This window comes from Misgurnus anguillicaudatus, chromosome 12, assembly GCF_027580225.2.
Source record: "Misgurnus anguillicaudatus chromosome 12, ASM2758022v2, whole genome shotgun sequence".
Classification (NCBI taxonomy): domain Eukaryota; kingdom Metazoa; phylum Chordata; class Actinopteri; order Cypriniformes; family Cobitidae; genus Misgurnus; species Misgurnus anguillicaudatus.
In genome coordinates, this window is record NC_073348.2 from 2,875,032 (window position 1) to 2,896,531 (window position 21,500).

Below are 21,500 nucleotides of genomic sequence, written 5' to 3' on the forward strand. Positions count from 1 at the left end.
TCTGTATATAATTGTTTTCTACTCTGTATGACTGTAGTTTTATGTGTGACACTGATTTCTCTGTTTTAGAATACTGATTCACGAGCTGGCATTCCTGCATTTTGAGGTAATAAATAAATTTGTGACAGGGCCAGAAATATAAGAAGTTTTGTTTTTTGCTTGTTTAAAACAACATTCTTATAGTAATGACAGTGATCAGGATTATAGAAACAATAAAAAACTTTTAAATAAAAAAAATCAAATAAAAATGTTGTTTATACTACAAATAATAAATACCACATTCATCGACTATTCTTCAAAGCACTTGTACTATGTAAGGGGATGTTGAATCTTCTCCCAGGTTTCTTGCTGTAGACCTGGATCAATGGGCAGTCCACCCAGTCCAAGACTGTATATTTGACATAACTTGCCTTGTATTTATTACTGGTTATTCTAAGAAAGAGACATTTTCAAGATACATTAAAAGCAATTAAATTTTTCACATAGACATGAAATATATAATTGATGATTGACAACATGCATGTTATGCATAGTTGACTTGAGTTTTCATGATGTTATCATTGTTGGTTTTTCAGCTTTACTGATTGGAATACAATTGCTGCACCTTTTACCCTGGTCAGTATTATACAATTTTCATGAGATCACCACCATGATTGTAGTTCCTGTGGCTTATTATGTCTGTTTCTGTTTTTTTTTTTTTTCAGGTTCCCTGTGCTTTGGCTTTTTCTACAGAGAGCAGTTCATATAAATACTTACATTAAGGCTGTTACTTTTATTGCATTATTTGTGTTCTCTCTTCTATTTAATAAGGCAACTTTCATTTTATAGATTAGATTATAGATTAGAATATAGATTAGATTATATATTAGATTATAGATTAGATTATAGATTAGTTTAAAGATATCTGATAGATCTTTTTGTGCTCTTTGTTTTTACTTCCTATAGAAAGCATAACATTTTTACTTTACTTTTATTGTTCTTAAAAAACCCAATTGTTTATTGTATTTTACAATTGCATTTTACCATTACATTTATACATATTCTCTTGCATTGTTATTAAACTGTTTTCTCTTCTTTAGGCTACTCTACTCTACAGGTTTAATCTTTGCAGGCTCAACAGGGAACATACATCGGGAAAGTATGGGCATATTGGAGTGTCCTGTTGAAATGAGTTTGACTAATGAGCAATTATATTTCTCTATGTCTTTTAGCTAAGTTCATTTAGATGATTAAGACTTAAGAGTAAAACTTTACTTTTAGAAGTTACTTAGTTAAGTCAAATTGGTGCTATATTTGAAAGGATTTTTCTTATCTCTTGATATTTTAAAGGATGCCACGGAAGGGAAAGCGATCTCAGGCTCAAAAGACGCGTTGGAGAAAGGTGGACCTGGGAAATGAACAGACCAGACTTTCCAGGACTACCAAGGTACTATTAATCTCTTTGTTTGGGATAATAACAAGCTGCTTTGGCTGGACAAAAATGATACCATACCACAATGCCGCCACATAATCAATGCTGGCCGCCATGAATAGATTTTTCATGATTACCATTTACATTTTTATTTTACTGTTTAAAACAGCTCCATTCACTGTTGCAAGTGATCAGCGGCACCTATCTTGTGCACATGTGCTTTTCTCTCTCTCTGCGTGGGGCACCTCGACAGTGCCTCTATCACATGACACAGTGAAATAATTAAAAGTTGATGGTGTTTTCCATGTGTGTTCCTTCGTGTACTTGTCTTTTCACGTAAATGTCTTATTCACTGTATCCCCCAGAGTTAAATAAGTCCATACATACCTTTTTCATCCCCGTGGGTGCTGTAAATCTGTCTGAGGCACCCCCGCTAGCTTAGCACAAAGTCTGGAAATAAATGGCTCCAACTAGCATACTGCTCCCAATAAGTGACAAAATAACGCAAACATTTTCCTATTTGTATGTTGTGATTTGTATAGTCACACCGTGTACAAATAACAAGGTCATAAGAGACACAGCCATCTTTTAACCGTATACATAACTGGAAACTATATTCTCAGAAGACGAAGCACTGCTACTTGGGCGGAGTCAATTGCTCGCAGCACCCGCGAAACCCAGTGGTGAGGCTCAGGGTCACTTCGCCCATGTAGCAGTGCTTCGGCATCTGAGAATATAGTTCCCAGTATTTATACTGTTAAAAGATGGCTGTGTCTCTAATGACCTTGTTATTTGTACACAATCTGACTATATAAATCAAAACATATAAATAGGAAAATTTGGGTATTATTTTGTCACTTATAGGGAGCAGTATGCTAGCTGGAGCCATTTACTTCCAGTCTTTGTGCTAAGCTAGGCTGGTTGGGTATGTATATACAGGGGGTAAATTGTGATTTGTTATGTGGGGGCTCTGTGGGGAGGGGTACTTCGAGGGGTAACATGTTTAATACTGATGATAACAAAGCGACTGGTGTGTTCAATGACATTCTGGACCTCTGATAGGATTTGATAAGTTTCAGCTTTAAATCTGTGCCAGGGGTTGACCCAAAATATTTTAAAAAGAGTGTCTGAACTTTAAATGATGCAAGTCTATGAGTTTGACACCCTATATCCATTTGCTGCACATGTCATTATGCACAATTGATCAAACTTTGAAGGAAGTTAAAAGAATCAATCTCCTTGAATAATTCTAGGCATAAGATAGACTACCCAACAAGACTTAATTAACAAGAAAAGGTACAACACACAGTACTTTATCATCAACATGTCTTAGAAATTAGCCATAGAGATTCCCTATGCTGGTCAGCAGCTAGTAAAACAATCACTATAGGTTTGATATTTGTAATCAAAATACATTATTTTATTAAACTATACAATGAGTTCTATCTAGTGTTATCCAGTTAACATAATGTAATTAGATGAGTGACATACATACTTTAGTCTTCTATTAAGTTTTCTCGACGTGGGCACCATTCTTATATCTCTCTCTCTCACTCACACACACACACACACACACACACAAATCTCTATAATGTCAAATGATCCTGCGTCCGGTTTCTTGAAGCTGCTCTGAGTTTTTTCGCTTGAGCTGCATATTTTCAACTTGTGCGAAAACGTGTTTAACTCTTTCACCGCCAGCATTTTTTTAAAAAGTTGCCAGCCAGCGCCAGCGTTTTTCATGATTTTCACCAAAGTTTATTGCCTTCCAGAAAACATTCTTCTTCAGATATATAAATATACAATATACCAAATGAAAGAACAGACCTGCTTTCAAAAAAAAAAAAAACGTTTCATCCTACCTTCAGTAGTTATTTTGTAATCAGCTTTTGAATATGGGTAGGTTTCTGCAAAAACACCACATTTCGAGCAAAAAGCAGAGATAATTCCATGTTTGTGACAGACTTTTCATAGAGATCCCATTCAGAGCGATCTTTAAAACAGACACGGACATGCAGCAGCTTGCCATAGGGCAATAATTCCGGGTTTAAAAAGTTGAGGATGGATAATAGCGGTATTGCGGAAAGACGGTAAATCTCGTCATTGGCGGGGAAGCGTTTTCTCTTAATTGACGAGATATCTTGTCAATGGCGGGGAAAGAGTTAAAGGGAAAAGCACATGTTTTCACAATAAGCGAAATTCCCAAAATTTGGGTGTGTTCCTTTAACAAAAGGTTAGTAGTGTTTTTCCCACACACACATCGGTTCTCTGTTTGCGAGCTCTCTCCCTCCCTATGGTGCGGTATGCGTGCGTGTTCTGTAGTTCTGTGTAACAGTGTATTCTCTCACATTTTAGAATTTGCGCTGAATTGTCTGCGCTGTACCGCATCTACATTAAAACAATCACTTGCATGTAAAATTAAAAGCGCTCATAACAGAACAAGATGAGAAGTGCAACAGGCTCTGCACTGCATGAGACACACAGGTAATGTAGCCAAAATCACATCGTATATTAGCTCTTCAATGTAAACCACATGAGAATACACATTACGCCACATTATCAAAAAATTATGTGGGAAACACTGCATACCGATATTGTAATAAAATGTATGGCAATATAGCAAGTTGAAGTAAAATAGCACATTCATTTATTTAAGAAAATAAAGCATAAATATGTGTGAATGCGAAAGAAATTGAAAAGAATGAATAGAAGAATTCAATACAACAGAAAATGAATACAGTAAAAAACACTGATGTTTCAGTTTTGTTTTTGGATCATTTTTTCTAATATAAAACTAGAACAAGCTATGTATAACTACTGAGAAACAATTTAATATAGAAACATTGATAGGCCAACTTGTTCAGACTGTTCCCATTACTGCAAAAGAAAGTGCAAACGCTTTACATCAAAAGCAATATGCGTGGGTGAGTAGTGCTACAGTCTCTCTGTCGCTCCTCCTTCCTCACTCACGCTGTCCCCCACTCTCTTGCTGTAAAATGACATTTAGGAATTAGTAGGGCTGCTCCATTATAGGGGGAATCATAATCACGGTTATTTTTGTAAAAATCATAATCACGATTATTTAACACTGTAACTTAATGACTGTAAAAATATGCACCTCTGCACACACACACACACACACACACACACACACACACACACACACACTGCATTTGTTTAGTGTTGTCAAGCAGTGGCGCCTTCAGAAGTGCCTTTAAAGGAAAACACTACCGTTTTTCAATATTTTACTATGTTCTTACCTTAACTTACATCTTTTTTCAGTGCGAACACTTCATCTTTGCACAGTGCAGTGTGAATGTGTTAGCATTTAACCTAGCCCCATTCATTCCTTAGGATCCAAACAGGGATGAATTTAGAAGCCACCAAACACTTCCATGTTTTCCTTATTTAAAGACTGTTACATGAGTACTTACATGATTAAGTATGGTGGCACAAAATATATTGTATGACGAAAGAGCACTTAGTTTGCAGCACTTCGACCTCTGCACGCAGTAACAAAATCACTACCCCTCTCACTGAGTTTGTGCGAAAGGGGGTTTAACAGGAGTGGTGATGTTTGCAAAATGCAGCAAACTAAGTGCCCTTCCGCCATAAAGTATAGTTCTCATTTTTTATCCACTTTTATTTTGTGCCACCATATTTACTCATGTAACTACTTATGTAACTTATGTCTTTAAAAAGGGAAAACATGGAAGTGTTTGGTGGCTTCTAAATTCATCCCTGTTTAGATCATAAGGATTGAATGGGGCTAGGCTAAATGTTAAAACATTCACAACACGCTGTGCAAAGGTGATGTTTTCCTTTAAACACATCGGTCCAGCAGAACACAATTCATATTTTAAACACAAGGCATGTTTTGCTTCATCTCGCTTGAAATGCATAATACTTTGCAAACATAAACAGGATTGCTACCTTGTGATCTGAATGCAACACACTAATTAAATTACCTTGATTATCTTATTTTTGCAATTAACATGTGCAGAAATTGAAAAAAAATTAATAGCACATCCCTTGGAATTAGCACCAGAGGCCTTAAATTAGACCCCACACTTATTGGTCTATGCTATTATATAAAAAACTATACATCTGTGTCTAAATTATTATCCATGTTACAAATCAGTAAGATTTTAGTAAAAGAACATCCAGGTTTTAAAGAATTGCTTTTTGTTTTATTTCTCTTATCTTTGTAGCTAACTGGTATCAATCTCAGACACGTCTATTCGGTTTCCTATTAATTTCCTAGTAATTTGTTTCCTATAATTTATATTTGGTGAAACCAAAATCATTGAACTATTATAAGATCTATGAGTTATTTACAGTTGAGAATGATTTGACTATATTATGGCTTTTTAAGGATTCCGTTAATGATTATTTACAGGTTGAACCGGCAAGCATCCCTACTGCTGTAGCTCAGGTATCTGACAGACTACACGTAGAAGACTGTGATAGTGCACCCAGAGTTTTGTCTGTGCAGGCGTCCCATTGTCAGGGTGATATAAGGTATGATGTTTTCTCAAGGAATCATCAGTGCACATGTGTAGCATTAATATTCTTGGCTAACCACAGTGAAGGGGTTCAGTTTGGGATGTCTGATCTTGATAGAGTTTTAGAAGAGGGGGATGCTTTGTATGTTGGTGTTAAAATGCAGCTTATGCATGAACAAAGATTTCTTCAGAACAATTTGGCTGTGGAGGAGGTGCCACTGAACGTTTCAACTTTTACCCAAACATACCGTGTGCAGAAGTCTGAACTCAAGATGGGATTCCTCAGAGCCAAAGGGGACCCTGGGACAGAAGCATGGTTCATTCCTCTTACTGAAAGACTGCAGTGTCTTTCAACCACTGTTAACCTTGCGTTGCTCATTGTTTCTCTGGAATGCATTGCTCTTTTCAGAGACAGATCTGGAAGATATGGATTCTTTGATTCACACTCAAGGACTGCTGAAGGTTTGCGCCATCCTACTGGTGCTGGAACGGCTGTCATGTTAACTTTTTACCCACCTAAGTGACATGATAGACAGAATTCTCAGGATTTTCCAGGATCACCCTGATAAGGCAAGCTATGAACTTTTGCCTGTGTCATTTGAGATGGAGCAGCAATCTGACAAACAGTCAGCACCATCAGCTTGTTTACAAGCCTCACAAATTAATCTGGCTCTTCCAAAATCAGGAAACATTGTCAAAGCCCAAACCCCACAAATTCTTGTTTTTAAAGGAGATCAAAACCACCAAGTGATGAAAACAAATAAGCAGCGAAGAAGAAAAGTAAAGAGAAAAATATCTGTACAACAGTTACACCCGAAGGACAAAACTGCATCTCAAGAAGTTCGAAAATAAAAAAAAAGAATGTGAAAAAAAGCGATATGTTACCAGTTTAAAATGTCGGCTGAAGAGAAATGAGGCTATAAAGGAGCGATATAATCAAGATCCTCAATTCAGGAAAAAAATTCAACACTATATGAACAAAAGGTATAACACATGTGCTGTTGTTCAGACAAAGAAAAAAGAGTACATAGTGAGGAGGTATAGCATGGATACCGTATTTCAGAAGAAGATGAAAGATTACATGGTGAGGAGATATAACACTGATGCTGTATTTCAGAGGAAGATGAAAGAGTACAGGGTGAGGAGATATAACACGGATACTGTCTTTCAGAAGAAGATGAAAGAGTACATGGTGAGGAGGTACAACAAGGATACTGCTTTTCAGAAGAAGATGAAAGAGTACATGGTCACGAGATATGCAGATGACCCACAGTTTAGAGCGCGTCACATCTTAAGATGTACCTTGTTCAAAAGACAGAAATGTGTCAATGATGTTGCATACCATGTTTATCATAAATTGCAATGTGCACTTCGAATCAAAAGGAAATATAAACTTCACATCAGTTCCAGACCGGAAACACCTCAGCATGTGGTCAGCAAAGTAATGCAAAGTGCCATAGATGCATTCAGATGTAACATTCAGCAAGGCCCCACACATGTCTGCACAGTCTGTCACAGAGCTATGTTTCCAAATCAAGTCAGAGTCTGTAACAGAAGGAGTTACATTAAAAATCCACATATTGTGGCATCTTGCTTAACCGGGCAGTATGTTCACATTTGTGACAGTAGCTGCAGAGATTCTTGTGTGGTTCCAGAACAAAGAAGAAAGGAATGGATTTGTTATACTTGTGATAGCCATCTGAAGAGAGGAAGCATGTCTTCAATTGCTGTGGCAAACAAACTTGAATTGGCACACATCCCTGCAGAATTAATGGAATTAAATGTGCTTGAACGTCAACTCATTGCCAAAATTGTACCGTTTGCAAAAATTGTTGCTCTGCCTAAAGGACAACAAAGAGCTGTGCATGGGGCGGTTGTGTGTGTGCCGTCTGAGGTGGAAAAGACGGTAAATTGTCTACCAAGAGACAGTAATGAGTCGCAACTCCTACAGGTGAAGCTTAAAAGACACGTCCAATTTAAAGGATACCAGCATTTTCACACTGTGAATATGCACAACGTCCTTGCAGCTTTATTAAAGCTAAAAGCGATTCACTCCGAATACAGGGATATCTCTATTAGTGAAAATTCAACATTTGAAAGTCACCTTGATGAGGAAATTGACACAGAACAGCAACAAGACGTCAGTGTTGCTGAGGAGAATGAGCAACATGTGAGTGAAGAGGAACAGGATGAACTTAGACCTGGCCTCACGCTGGACACATGTATGCAGCCACCAGACATCGGCCAGGAGATTTTATCATATGGCGAGGGAATATTCAGCATTGCACCTGCTCAAGGAAAGAAACCTGTTGGGTTTTTCAAAATCCCAAAGCTGGAATCCATGGCGTATCCCGTTCAGTTCCCTACTGGAGAAAACACAATTGATGAGGCTAGAGAATTAGCATTATCTCCAAGTATGTATTTCAATGCTAGATTGCTCTCTGCGGACACACGTTTTGCTAGAGATCAAAGTTACCTTTTCTTTGCACAGTTTGCAACAGAAACCCATATGGCCAGAAACAGCATGACTGTTCAGTTGCGGAAAGGCAAACCAATCACAAAAGATGGCCGAAGAATTTCGAATAGGTTGCTTCAAGATAACCGTGAAGTTGAAAGACTGGTGCGCAACAAAGACGCCACGCGGTTCATGCAACCCCTTAGAGGCTCGCCATCTTATTGGGAGAAAACTTTTAAGAGACCTACAAGCCATGATCCGGCAGTTGGGAACCCCCACTTTTTTTTGCACATTCAGTGCAGCCGAAATGCGATGGCCTGAAGTAGTAACGGCAATCAAGGCGCAGCAAGGTGAAGAGGTTGATTTTTCAGAGCTTGACTGGATGACAAAATGTGAAATCCTTCGAAGTAACCCTGTTACTGTCATGCGGATGTTTGAGAAACGAGTGGATGCGCTAATGACTCAACTGCTTTTGTCACCTGCCCAGCCCAACCCATTGGAAAGGTCAAGGATTTCTTTTACAGAGTTGAGTTTCAAGCAAGAGGTAGCCCACATATCCATCTGCTTGCATGGGTAGAAGATGCACCTGAGTTTGAAAGCGATTCTGATGAAGTTGTTTGTGGCTTTATTGACCGCTACATAACATGCAGGCTCCCTGATTCCATGGCTGATCCTGAACTTCATCAGATTGTCACAGAGGTTCAACTTCACAGCAGGAAACACTCCAAGTCATGCAAGAAAGGAAATGTGTTGTGTAGGTTTGGGTTCCCTAAACTACCAATGTCTGACACCACAATAACTCGTCCGCGACCCCAACGACCTGAAGAAGTGGAAAACGAAGAGGATAACCACCAAGACAGAAGAAAGTCACGATCCGATGCTGTTCAAAAAGCAATGAGTGATGCTAGGATGAAACTCAAGCCATTGTGGGATTTGCTGAATGATCCCCAAGTCACCTTTGAAAACTTGTCTGAGCTACTGACAAAATGTAATTTGTCCATGGAGGATTACATGAAGTACACCAGAGAGTTGTCCACATCTAGTGTCATTTTGATCAAACGTGATCCAAAGGAGGTTTGGGTTAATGGATACAATCCGGATTTGTTGAGGGCATGGAATGCTAACATGGACATTCAGTACATACTTGACCCTTACAGCTGCATCATGTATATGCTGTCCTATATTTCCAAACCAGAGCATGAAATGAACGAGATGCTGAAGAACGTAATCAAAGCAGTGCGTGAAACAGATGTGAACGAAGAGGATGAAATGAAGCACATTATGCAAGCCTATTCGAAACACAGACAGGTGAGCTCACAGGAGTCTGTTGCACGAACGTGCAGCCTACCAATGAAGAAGTGTTCGCGAAGTGTTGTGTTCGTACCAACCGACGATGATGCTCTGAAGATGAGTCTGCCCCTTAGTGTCCTAGTGAACAAAAATCCAGATTCAGAGGATGTCTGGATGTCAGGAATAATAGATAAATACAGAGCAAGGCCTCAAACACCGGAGTTTGAAAAGATGTGTCTGGCAGACTTTGCTTCAAATTACCGCATTGTGTAAGGTCGGCAAACTAAAGGAAAGAATGTGCAACGACTGCTCAACGATATGGGATTTATTCAGCAAAGAACTGTTGGTAAGGCTGCCGTTATTCGATACGCACGGTTTTCACAGGAAAAACAACCAGAAAAGTTTTATGGAAGATTAGTGAAGCTTTATGTGCCACATCGATTCAATGCACAGCTGAAACCTCCAACATTTCCAACTTATGAGCAGTTTTACAAGAGTGCATTTGTAGAACTTCCTTCCCACCCTGGTCTCCGAATGGCTGTATGCGCAATAGTGAAAGCACACCAGGAGAAATTCGAAAAACACAGTGAAGAAGTGGACAAAGCAATTGAACAGTTGCAGCAACAAGGCCCATCTGAAAATGCTTGGACAGCTTTTGCCCCTGAAGCTGAAGTGGATAATTTGGATGGCATTGCAGAACGAGAAGATGTCAATCCTGATGAAGAGGATATGCAAGATGATGTGCCAGAATACCAGATTCTTCTTGAAGATGGAGATGGAGTCATTCCTCAGATAAAGGCACCACAGATGAGTGTTGAATTTGTCAGGAAGATGTTTCAAAGTCTAAATGAGATACAGGCTGCCATTTTCTACACTGTCCGTCAGTGGTGTCAGAAGCGCGTCTGGGGTCATAATCCGGAACAGGTTTTTTACTTCGTGTCAGGTGGTGCTGGTTGTGGAAAATCACATGTCATTAAGTGCATATATACAGAAGCAACCAAGATTCTAAGACAACTGCCTCGACTTCAGGAGGAAGGGGATCTCTCTATGCCTACAGTGATTTTGAGTGCATTTACAGGAACAGCAGCATTCAATATATCTGGTAAAACACTGCATTCCATTTTAAAACTGCCAAGGAACTTAAAGCCACTTTTTGCCTATGTAAACTGGAGACCTCAACAGATCAGAGGCAGTAAGAAAGCATTTGGGGGAATCTCTGTTCTTGCTGTAGGAGACTTTTTCCAACTACCACCTCTTGGTAAAGCCAAACCGCTCTGTGTGTATGAAGATGATGTTCTGGACTTCTGGAAGGACAGTTTTCAAATAATTACCCTTACAGAGATCATGCGTCAAAAGGAGGACCTTGCCTTTGCTGAGCTTTTAAATCGACTGCGAGTGAGGCAGAAGACTGATGCTCTTAGAGAAGAAGACAGAGTTCTGTTACTCCAAGCTGTAAAGAACCCAGAAGACTGCCCTCATGATGCTCTGCACATATTTGCAACCAACAAGGAAGTTCACACGCACAATACTAAAACAATACAGGCTATTCACACTGTCATCATAACCATTGATGCCGAAGACTACAGGAAAGACCCAAGAACAGGAGTGATGAAAAGACAAAAGAAACCTGTCACTGGAAAGAAGGATGACTTGCTGGATTCTATACAAGTTGCAGTGGGAGCTCGTATAATGGTGACAAGGAATCTGGATGTTGAAGATGGAATTGTAAATGGATGTTTTGGTCAGATTGTTAACATTGTCACTAAAACAAGAGATGGAATCGCCACTGTACACATGATAGGACTTCAGCTCGACAATCCAAATGCAGGTCTGAAACACCGCAGAAGAGTGCAAGGTGAAGACGACAACTCTGTATATATTGAGAGATCTGAAGAAAGTCTGAGGAAAGGAACAGTTCGTCGTCAATTTCCCATCAAGCTCGCTTATGCCTGCACAGCTCACAAAGTTCAAGGTATGACAATGCAGTCTGCCGTAGTGTCACTGAAAAAGATTTTCGAACCTGGAATGGCCTACGTTGCACTCAGCCGAACGACGTCGCTTTCTGGATTACATATTACAGACTTCATTGAAAAGAAGATTTATGCTGATCCTGAAATCACAGCATCGTTGCAGAACATGAGAAAAGTGACATTCGAAGGAATCATGCCACTTTTGCAACACATAAGGGAAATCAACCAGGACCAAACACTTAAAATAGTTCACTACAACACGGACTGTAGTGATATCAGATGCCATCATGAGCTACTTTTATTGGATATTCTTTGCATAACGGAAAGTCACTTGTCTGGCTCATGTATTCCACAACATCTCCAGTTGGAAGGATACAAGATGTTTGCACGGAATAGACATGTCTCCTACTCAACCCATGCAGAAATGGCAAAGAAAGACGGTGGTGGAGTTGCAATATTTTGCAAAGAAGATATTCAAGCTCAGTCCAGACAGTACATCCAAGGTGTCACAGACCTGGAGTTTGTTGTCATCAAAATCGACACCCCAATGTGTGCAACAATTGCTGCAGTGTACAGGCCACCAAACTACAGTCTTGAAAAATTCTTGCCAAATTTAAGGGGCCTACTTGATTATCTGGACATCGTAGACAACCATCCTGTAATCATCAGTGGAGACTTTAATGAGGACCTCTTATCTGCTGGAAGAACGGCTATACTGGAGATGTTTCAATCCAAGGGATATACACAGCTAATCACATCAGCTACAACTGAGAAGCACACACTACTGGATCACATATACATCTCACATCCGGACTTGTGTCTTCAGTCAGGTGTGTTACAGAGCTATTACAGTTACCACAATCCTGTGTACTGTATATTGCGAAAATAACATTCTGTGGTTGGCCACTGTTGTCGTGTTTTATGCCATATGGAATCGTGGGCACCGACTACGCATTAACTTTCTTGAAGCTATGTGGTGCTGGACGTGCAATCGGAGGAGCTGGAGACGCAGCGCTGGTTGGGTTTCTGGTGCTATTATGGATGAAGAAGTTGCCAGCAAATGTCGGAAAGCATGCATCAACTTTCTTTAGGCTGTGTAGTGCTGGACGTGTAATCGGAGGAGCTGGAGACGCACCGCTGGTTGGATTTCTGGTGCTATGATGGCTGCGGAAGGCAAGAAGCATGCTTCGGGTCTAGGACGGCCTTAGCCAACGGTTTGGCACATATGGTTATGTTTGGTGTCTTGCCATACCGACCCGGGGGCACTGAGCATGCATTAACGGTGCCAGTGGGGCTTCGACAGCCTTAGCCAACGGGTAGGCGGTTATGGTTGTGGTGTTTCGACAGACGGAACGGTGGGCAATGAGTAAGTATTAACGGTGGCAATAGGGCTCTGACAGCCTTAGGCAATGGGTTGACTCGTATGGTTGTGCACGTATGGTTGTGTGTGTCACTGAGCTAACAGGACAGTAGTGCAGCAACTGGAACCAGCAGGACAAAGTAAGGAGCAGTGTGGCAACTTCAGAGAGGACACTGGGCAATAACGGCAGCAGCGGCAGACAGGATGCAGTGAGGATTAGTGAGGCAGTGCCACAGAGGACACAGAACAGTGAGTGTAACAGCAGAAGTCAGTAAATTACAACACTATCCATGAAGGCAGCAAAGTAAAAGGAGATGTACAAAGACTGTTGTAATATATTTATTTTTAAGATTTTAGGTTATAGAAGTTAACTGAATTTGTTTAATCTGTACAATTTGTAATAATCTGTGCTGAATGTCTTCTATGCAGTCCACTTTTATTCTGTTATTAATATGTGTGCTTTTGTCACTTTGTAGTTGGAGATTGGAGATTATCAGTCCTGTCAACGGCTAAATATAATTCTGCAATATGGCAATTAAGGGTAGGTATTTAAACATTTTGATTCAATCAATGTACAAGTGTGCTACAAACCTGAAAATTAACCATGCTTTTACTACAATTTAAAAAAAACACATTGTAACTGTAGTAAAACATGGTTGACACAAAATTATGTAATAATGGTTCATGACTGAATTTGTAGTAATTTTATTCTGTAAGGTTTAGTTGTGAATTATTATTACATGTGTATAAAAGTGATCCTATTATTAATTTGTCCATTTCATAGCCATAGGACAGGACAAAATGTGTATGACACCAAGGACCGGCGCAAGGAGAAGACTAAAGTTATGGTGGTGTTGTTTTGCCATACCGACCCCAGGCTCAGTGACACACACAACCATACAAGCTGACCCCAGGGGCACTGAGCATGCATTAACGGTGCCAGTGAGGCTTCAACAGCCTTAGCCAATGGCTAGGCGGTTATGGTTGTGGTGTTTCGACAGACGGAACGGTGGGCAATGAGTAGGTATTAACGGTGGCAATAGGGCTCTGACAGCCTTAGGCAATGGGTTGACTCGTATGGTTGTGTGTTTCACTCAGCTAACAGGACAGTAGTGCAGCAACTGGAACCAGCAGGACAAAGTATGGAGCAGTGTGGCAAATTCAGGGAGGACACTGGACAATAACGGCAGCAGCGGCAGACAGGATGCAGTGAGGATTAGTAAGGCAGCTCCAGAGAGGACAGTGAGTATAACAGCAGAAGTCAATGATATCAACACTATCATAAGGGCAGCAATGTAAAAGGAGATAGTACAAAAGACTTTTGTAGTATGTTTAGTTTTAAGATTTTAGGTTATAGAAGTTAACTGAATTTGTTTAATCTGTACAATTTGTAACAATATGTGCTGAATGTCTTCTATGCAGTCCACTTTTATTCTGTTATTAATATGTGCGCTTTTGTCACTTTGTAGTTGGACCTTGGAGATTATCAGTCCTGTCAATGGCTAAATATAATTCTGCAATATGGCAATTAAGGGTAGCTTTTTAAACATGTTGAATCAATCACTGTACAAGTGTGCTACAAACCTGAAAATTAACCATGCTTTTACTACAATTAAAGTAAAACATGGTAAACACAAAATTATGTAATATTGGTTAATGACTGAACTTGTAGTAATTTTATTCTGTAAGATTTAGTTGTGAATTATTAGTAGATGTGTATGTAAGTGATCCTATTATTAATTTGTTCATTTCATAGCCATAGGACAGGACAAAATGTGTATGACCTGAAGGAAGGGAGCAAGGAGACTGAAGAAGCAAAGAAAGGACTATGCCAAAGCATAGTAAGCTATAATAAGCACAAGGTAAATTACGTACTTTAATAGGGTTAGTAAAATCTAATGTTTCAGTCTATTTTATCATGCATTGTCAGTGTTTCCCATTTAATTTTGTGAGACTATGGCACTGGATGACGCTAATCATCATTTGAAAATTTGTGTCTTCATAGTATCATATTTGTGTCCAGACTAATATTGGCACTTAAGATCTGAACTGCCAAATACTCCATTTTAATACAACTGAAACCCCAATAAAGATATTATTATTTACATACCTGATTTACGGTTGAACTGAGTTCATGTTCACATATTCACAGTCAAATACATTTTTACATTCAAAATAAATAAAGGAACACAGTATCAACAATTAATGGGAAACACTGAGTGTGTTGTTTCAGATGCTTGTATTTGTGAAATGTTACATTTTAAATTTTAACATGGTTTTAGAATTGAGAGAGCAAAAATGTGTCTTGCGTTAATCATCTAACCGTTTTTTCAAAAGTTATGTTCCATAAACCTTACAGAGTGAAAACAATTCAAATAAATAAACTAACATTGTCTCGTTTGTTTTACCATCTCTACCTCAGGATACCCAGCATGCACTGTATGTCGGATCGATGGCTTCATTGGACCTCCTCCAGTATAATTATTCATACAAATTTAATGGGGTGGTTTCCCGGACAGGGATTAACTTAAGCCAGGACTATACCTTAGTTTAATTAGAAAATATAACTAGTTTTAACAAACATGCCTTACTAAAAACATTATTTGTATGCATTTTGAGACAAAACAAAGGGCACTGATGTATTTTAAGATATGTCAGTGCACGTTGTTTTCCGTTCGGACAGCTCTTACATTTATTTTAGTCTAGGACTAGTGGAATCCCTGTCCGGGAAACCGCCCCAATGTGTTTATAAATATTTTCATCATATTATGTAATACATTTGCATTTCAATATATACTAACTTTTTATAATTAAGGTGAAATGTATGTGCTGTGCCAGAGGAGGATGGGTTCCCCCTGTTGAGTCTGGTTCCTCTTAAGGTTTTTTATCTCCTGACATTAGTTTGTTGGGATTTTTTTCCTTGCCACAGTCGCCATTGGCTTGCTCACTGGGGGGTGTTGTGTCAACTCCTGTTTCCCTTTCGATTACTTTCTGACTACGGATTACAAAACTGGGTTTGTGAGTTGCTACATTTTTTTTTATAATTAAGTCATAAAAATGTCAAAGTAAATATGGCTGCACAAATTATTTGAAATCAAAATAATAAAATGTGATAATCAAATTAACAACAGAAACTATACTACACACATAATAAAGCTTAGGTAAACTTGATTATTCATAGTGTGCTAAGTTACATAAAACAACAACTTGGTATCTTTTGTGCTAGTTGTTTAAGAGTTTCTTGTTTGTCCTGAGGTATTAAACTGTCCACTGATCTTCAAAAAAATCATTCATGTCTTATACAGTCTTTTCCAGCATCTTCTGGATTTTTGACCCTTGTACAACAGTGACTGTGTGATATTGAGATCCAAATTTACTGTGGACATTTGAGAGACTCGTACACAATTATTATAAAACATTGACATCATACAATAAGGTGTATGTAAACCTTTTTATAATTTGTATAAATTGTTGTCTTCTGAAAAACCTAAATATATATTTGTAGTTATTGTGTGTGTGCAGCTAATGATGTGGTGTTTTCTCTTTTTAGTTCATATACAAACTGCAAGCACGTGTCATCGTAAACATTGCACATGTTTATACAAATATTAGTCCGTGATAACATTTTTCCACCCAGCAATGTACAATATTTTTTTCTGAACTAAAATGTTTAATGAAGTTACAGTTTTGAGGTAGGGTTTCGTTTGGTGGACAGGATTTGGCACAACATGCACTTTATTAAATCTTTTTAATAAACAATTTTTTTTAAATTGCATCCAACATGTCTGTCCTTAATTATTACAGCACTTTTCCAATTATTGTTAAAGTAAATGTTCTTTACACTGGCATTACTTAACTAACTTGTAACCATGATTTTAAGCTTACTTATAATCTGGAAAAGTCTTATATTTACTTAAGACTGATGTGATTACACATGGTTACCATGGTTATGATTTAATTATCATTCTAATGAACAGTGATGTAATGTTTAAATAATTTCTAATGGGTTACGTGATTTATGAATACTCACTATTTGTCTCCCAGACTCATAATATGCAATGGTGAAATATCTTTGAAAATAATGGATTTTGTATATTTTTATGAGGTAAGGTACTAGTGATTTAATGAGGACGTGGATGTTATGTTCCTTTCTGTTAAAATAGAAAACAGAATAAAATGTAATTCATTAATTATTTGGTAATATAAATAATTTTGAATACATCATTAATAAATAACTTGAGTGTGGTGATGGGTAAAAGGACCATTTAACGTTTACCATATTTTATTAATAGCAATCAGGGTCACATAACATTTGTATTGGCGTAATTTTGTCTGTTAACACGTTGTTGATTCATAGTTATTTACAGGGTATGAATGTATGTCTAGAATCCATCCAGGTTTATTAAAATACAAGATGCAGACATCAAAAAACAGCAGGCGGTCTAACAAGGTAAACAAGCAAAAGGTTGATGTAACAAACAGTCAATGAAGTAAAAGTGAAACAACAATATGGGACAATAAAGAGCAAAAGAATGTTTCGTTAAGGCGAACTTGAAAAAAGTTAAACGGCAGCAACAATAGGAAGTGATCGAGTAAAACTTCTAACTGTAAATGTGCATGCCGCCACCTACTGTACTGGAGTGTGACAACTAACTGCATGACGTTGATTTTGCGTCGAGTCGATATTCCGTAGAGGGCTCCCTCTGGAGGTTGGATGAATTGATGCCCTCCTATTTATAAAACACCAATTAGAATGTAATAATTTAAGTTGACTTATTTAGTTTAACTACTGATTTGATTAATAATGAGAAATTGATTGTTATTTACCCAAAGTATTCATATACTACAACCTGATCCATAAGTTAACACTGACTACAGCACTAATGTATCACAAACTATTTGTTTTTAGAAGGTTTGAAAGACATTGTTTTCCATCATACATTATCATCTGTTAAAGCAACTAAGTGGGAGAGAAAATAATGTAATGACAAAAAGCTAATGGTTTAAAAAAAAAACTAGAAATTTGATAAAATACTTAGTAGTTACAAAAATAACTTGTATCAAATAATAGATGTGAATGGAAACAAAGTTGTTTTATTACATTACAATAGAAGGAAATGCAGAGCAAAGACTTAAATGTCCGACCATGTTACGTAAAATGTCAGATTGGAGCCAGGGCATGCGCAGAAGAAATCGGCTGAATCCCAAACCGCCTACTTCCATACTATATAGTATGTAAAAAGCGCTACTTTGCGTACTATATAGTATGGAAGTAGGCGGTTTGGGATTCAGCCATTGTCTGTGTCAAGCTTCCGCCCAAACGCTTGCGCGCCCAATTCAAACACTCCCCTTGAACGTCTAATTTCTTGACTGCCTTGCTAAAATAAGGTACGTTGAATATAAATAACAACTTAAATTTAAAGACACATAATAATAAGCTATATATTAAAAACAGCATGTCTTTTTTTTGAACAACTAAGTTAGTCTTATGTGTTGGAGAGCAGCACATCTTTGGTGTCTGTTTTAATTATAGTAACCGTCATACAGTTGATGGCGAGCACTTGCATTTAATTTTCTTTTAATATAAAATAAATACATTTTAATGGATTGTTGGTTTAATTTTATCTTCATTTTAGGATCAACATTACAAATGGCCTCAACTTCTACAGCCTGCTCACAGTCCAAAAGTACGTATAAAATAAATAACATAAAATATATATATGAAAATAAATGTTATATTGTGATTTCAGCATAAAGCTTCTAATTTTAGAATGATATAAGCAAACCTGAAGTTCATTAGTTATTTGTTGTCCTAGCTATATTCAATCCACCCGAAATCAACAAAAGCTGCACAGCTCTATTATTATGAAGGTTTAATTTCTTATAGTTTAATCTGTGATTTAAAGGCACGCCGCAGAACTTTTTTACCACTAGGGGGCCCTAGACATGTATTTTTCACGTCTCGCGCCTCTAGAGGCCGCAAGGGAAAAGAAGACAACTCTTCAGTTCACATAGTCCGCGTTGTCCTTTCAGCATGTCATGTGAATATAATTTCATGGGATTTCTTTTTTTAAACACCAAAAGATCGCGCAGCTCACGTTTACATCCAATTGTAACGGTGGTCGCTTAGTTAAATTTTATATTAAAAAATTGCCTTAAAGAGGAATCGAACCCGGGTCGCCCGTATCGTAGGTCCGTAACAATCCAAGTAGCCTACAGTGAAATTCACGGTCAAAAATGTTAAAAATAGTGTTCGGGCGCCAGACGGGACTTCTTTATGCAAGCAATATAACATTAAGTTACTAGTCAAAAAGCATGACGGCCAAGTCAGCGAACGCTGGCCCAATATTGATCCACGTCCTTCCTTTTATTCTGTCACTCCCGTATTCTCTTTTTGGTTTCCTCTGACAAAACCTTGGTTTTTTTCAGAGGTGGAAAAAGTAATAAAATATTGTACTCAAGTAAAAGTAAAGTTACTTTAATAATATTTTACTTAAGTAAAAGTAAAGTTACTTGTCTAAAAATCTACTCAAGTAAAAGTAAAAAGTAAGTCATTTTAACTTTACTCAGAGTAAAAGTTACTTTTTTTACAGCGGGAAGAGGTGGAGGATTCTATAGTTCACAAACGACAAGGGAATATACATCTCAAACTAGTTTAATTGTAGGAACATCTTTACAATGAAAGTGCAATAACAAAAAGTTAATAAAATAAAAAGCTTTTTTAAAGTAAGAAACATTTATGGAATTGTTTAATGATTTTTACATGTGAGTTATGCACTTTTGAAGGTGGTCAGCAGCTTGTAAATACAATCACTATAGTAAGGTTGTAATTTATGTAATGCTGGTAACATACATTATTTTATTAAACTATATATCTAGTTTAAATGAGCATATAATGAGATGAGTGCCATGTCTATATACATTTGACACGTTTATTATCTTATTACTTCCCTGACCTGGGTACCTGATGACCTTTATTCTTCTCTCTCTCTCTCTCTCTCTCTCTCTCTCTCTCTCTCTCTCTCTCTCTCTCATGACCTGCGCATTCTCGAGGACGTTTTGAAGTTGTGTTTGACTTGACGCGAAGCTGCTAGACCTCAGAAGATAATGCGCATGGTATTAAAAATTTCATAGAAATAAAACACTCGCTTCGCGTCAGTGGAAAGTGGTCGCTTAAATATGACCAGGGGTTTCTTTCATAAGATTTGAACTGAGGCGGGTCTGCATTAGCGTGCGCCTGTCTCGTCCGTCTCCATGGTTCTTTTTGCGCGTTCCCCCGAGCCCCGCCCATTTACATCCGTTGCGCGTCTTTATCACCTTGCTTTTTAAAATATTTTTTTACTCAGTAACGGGTATGATTTAAAATGTAGCGAAGTACAATACTTTAAATAAAACATACTTAAGTAAAAGTAAAAGTACAGATTTTAAAAACTACTCAAAAAAGTAAAAATACACAAAAAAACTACTCAATTACAGTAACGTGAGTAAATGTAATTCGTTACTTTCCACCTCTGGTTTTTTTCCTAGTTGCTGCTTCGGCCATGAAAAAAAAAGGAAAATAAATAGTTGCGCTCTCACGTCCGAATTTGAGGAAGTGTAGGAAGTGACATTACCGTAAAGCAGTCAAATTAGTTATGGTGTGGCTATGGTAGACATGCCATTCAACCTATTTTAAGTCGATGAACCACAAGGGTGTATCACAAAGGTCTTGAAAAATATATTATGAAGGTTAAAAAACTACAAAGTGTCAATTTAAAAATAAGCACATCTACATACCAATATAGATTAAACACAGGTCTGTAAAGTGTTTTATGCTAAATATGCTGGCTTACCTTAACAAGACTTTTGAACCTTGGAAGTGTTTGATGTACATCAGAGCTGTTCCAAAATCAATTCAAAATAAAGTTGACAACGAAAACGGTGTGCTTAAAAATGAGTGGATGGAAAATTATGCATTTATTCCCCATGAAAAAGCACAAAAGCTGTGTGTCTCTCTCTTCAATTTGCAGCAGAAAAACTATATTGACTATTCCAAAACTGATTAAAAAACACACTTTCATATCCTTTGCTGGAAATTAAATGACTTTGAGTATTCCTGACATACAGCATATTGTAAATACTGTAAAGCATATACAGCTTTGTAAAATATATATAAAAAACATTTAAATATAAACAACTCACAATAACAAAGTTTCTTAGAAAGGTGATACTCTTTTATTTATTATTACTTTACAATTCAACAGGACCCAGAATATACATAATTGGTGACAGCTACATTCACCGTGGGGAAAAACGCGCGAGGGAGACTGTTGGGACCAACCTTGGGCTGGATGCCCATGTCCGGTGGTTTGGCTGGGGAGGGATGGTTTGGAGAAACACCCTCCCCTTCTTCTATCAGTGCCTTGGAGGAAGAGCTGTGCCAGATGTCCTCTTGATTCATTGTGGGGGAAATGACCTGGGGAACATCAGGAGTGTGGAGCTTGTTGCAAGAATCAAGCAGGACTTGCAAGAC

The 21,500-nt window shown here is 37.9% G+C and overlaps 1 protein-coding gene and 1 long non-coding RNA gene across 2 annotated transcripts; both read left to right on the plus strand.

Annotated features, from left to right (window-relative positions):
- Nucleotides 1-753: 753 nt before the first annotated feature.
- LOC141369108 (uncharacterized) lies at nucleotides 754-8,689 on the plus strand. The gene is made up of 3 exons (XM_073874680.1): nucleotides 754-1,138; nucleotides 1,330-1,426; nucleotides 5,808-8,689. Exon 3 carries the CDS (start codon nucleotides 6,887-6,889, stop codon nucleotides 8,687-8,689), a length of 1,803 nt encoding a protein of 600 aa, XP_073730781.1. The 5' UTR covers nucleotides 754-1,138; nucleotides 1,330-1,426; nucleotides 5,808-6,886.
- Nucleotides 8,690-12,767: 4,078 nt separating this feature from the next.
- On the plus strand, nucleotides 12,768-15,888 carry LOC141368931 (uncharacterized). The gene is made up of 7 exons (XR_012372339.1): nucleotides 12,768-13,237; nucleotides 13,465-13,529; nucleotides 13,773-14,008; nucleotides 14,087-14,230; nucleotides 14,458-14,522; nucleotides 14,745-14,850; nucleotides 15,411-15,888. It is a non-coding gene; the product is annotated as an uncharacterized lncRNA (long non-coding RNA).
- Nucleotides 15,889-21,500: the final 5,612 nt, after the last annotated feature.

Bases quoted from the DNA above. Each gene is read 5' to 3' on its own strand.
- LOC141369108 (XM_073874680.1), top strand. From the start codon at position 6,887: ATGAACAAAAGGTATAACACATGTGCTGTTGTTCAGACAAAGAAAAAA.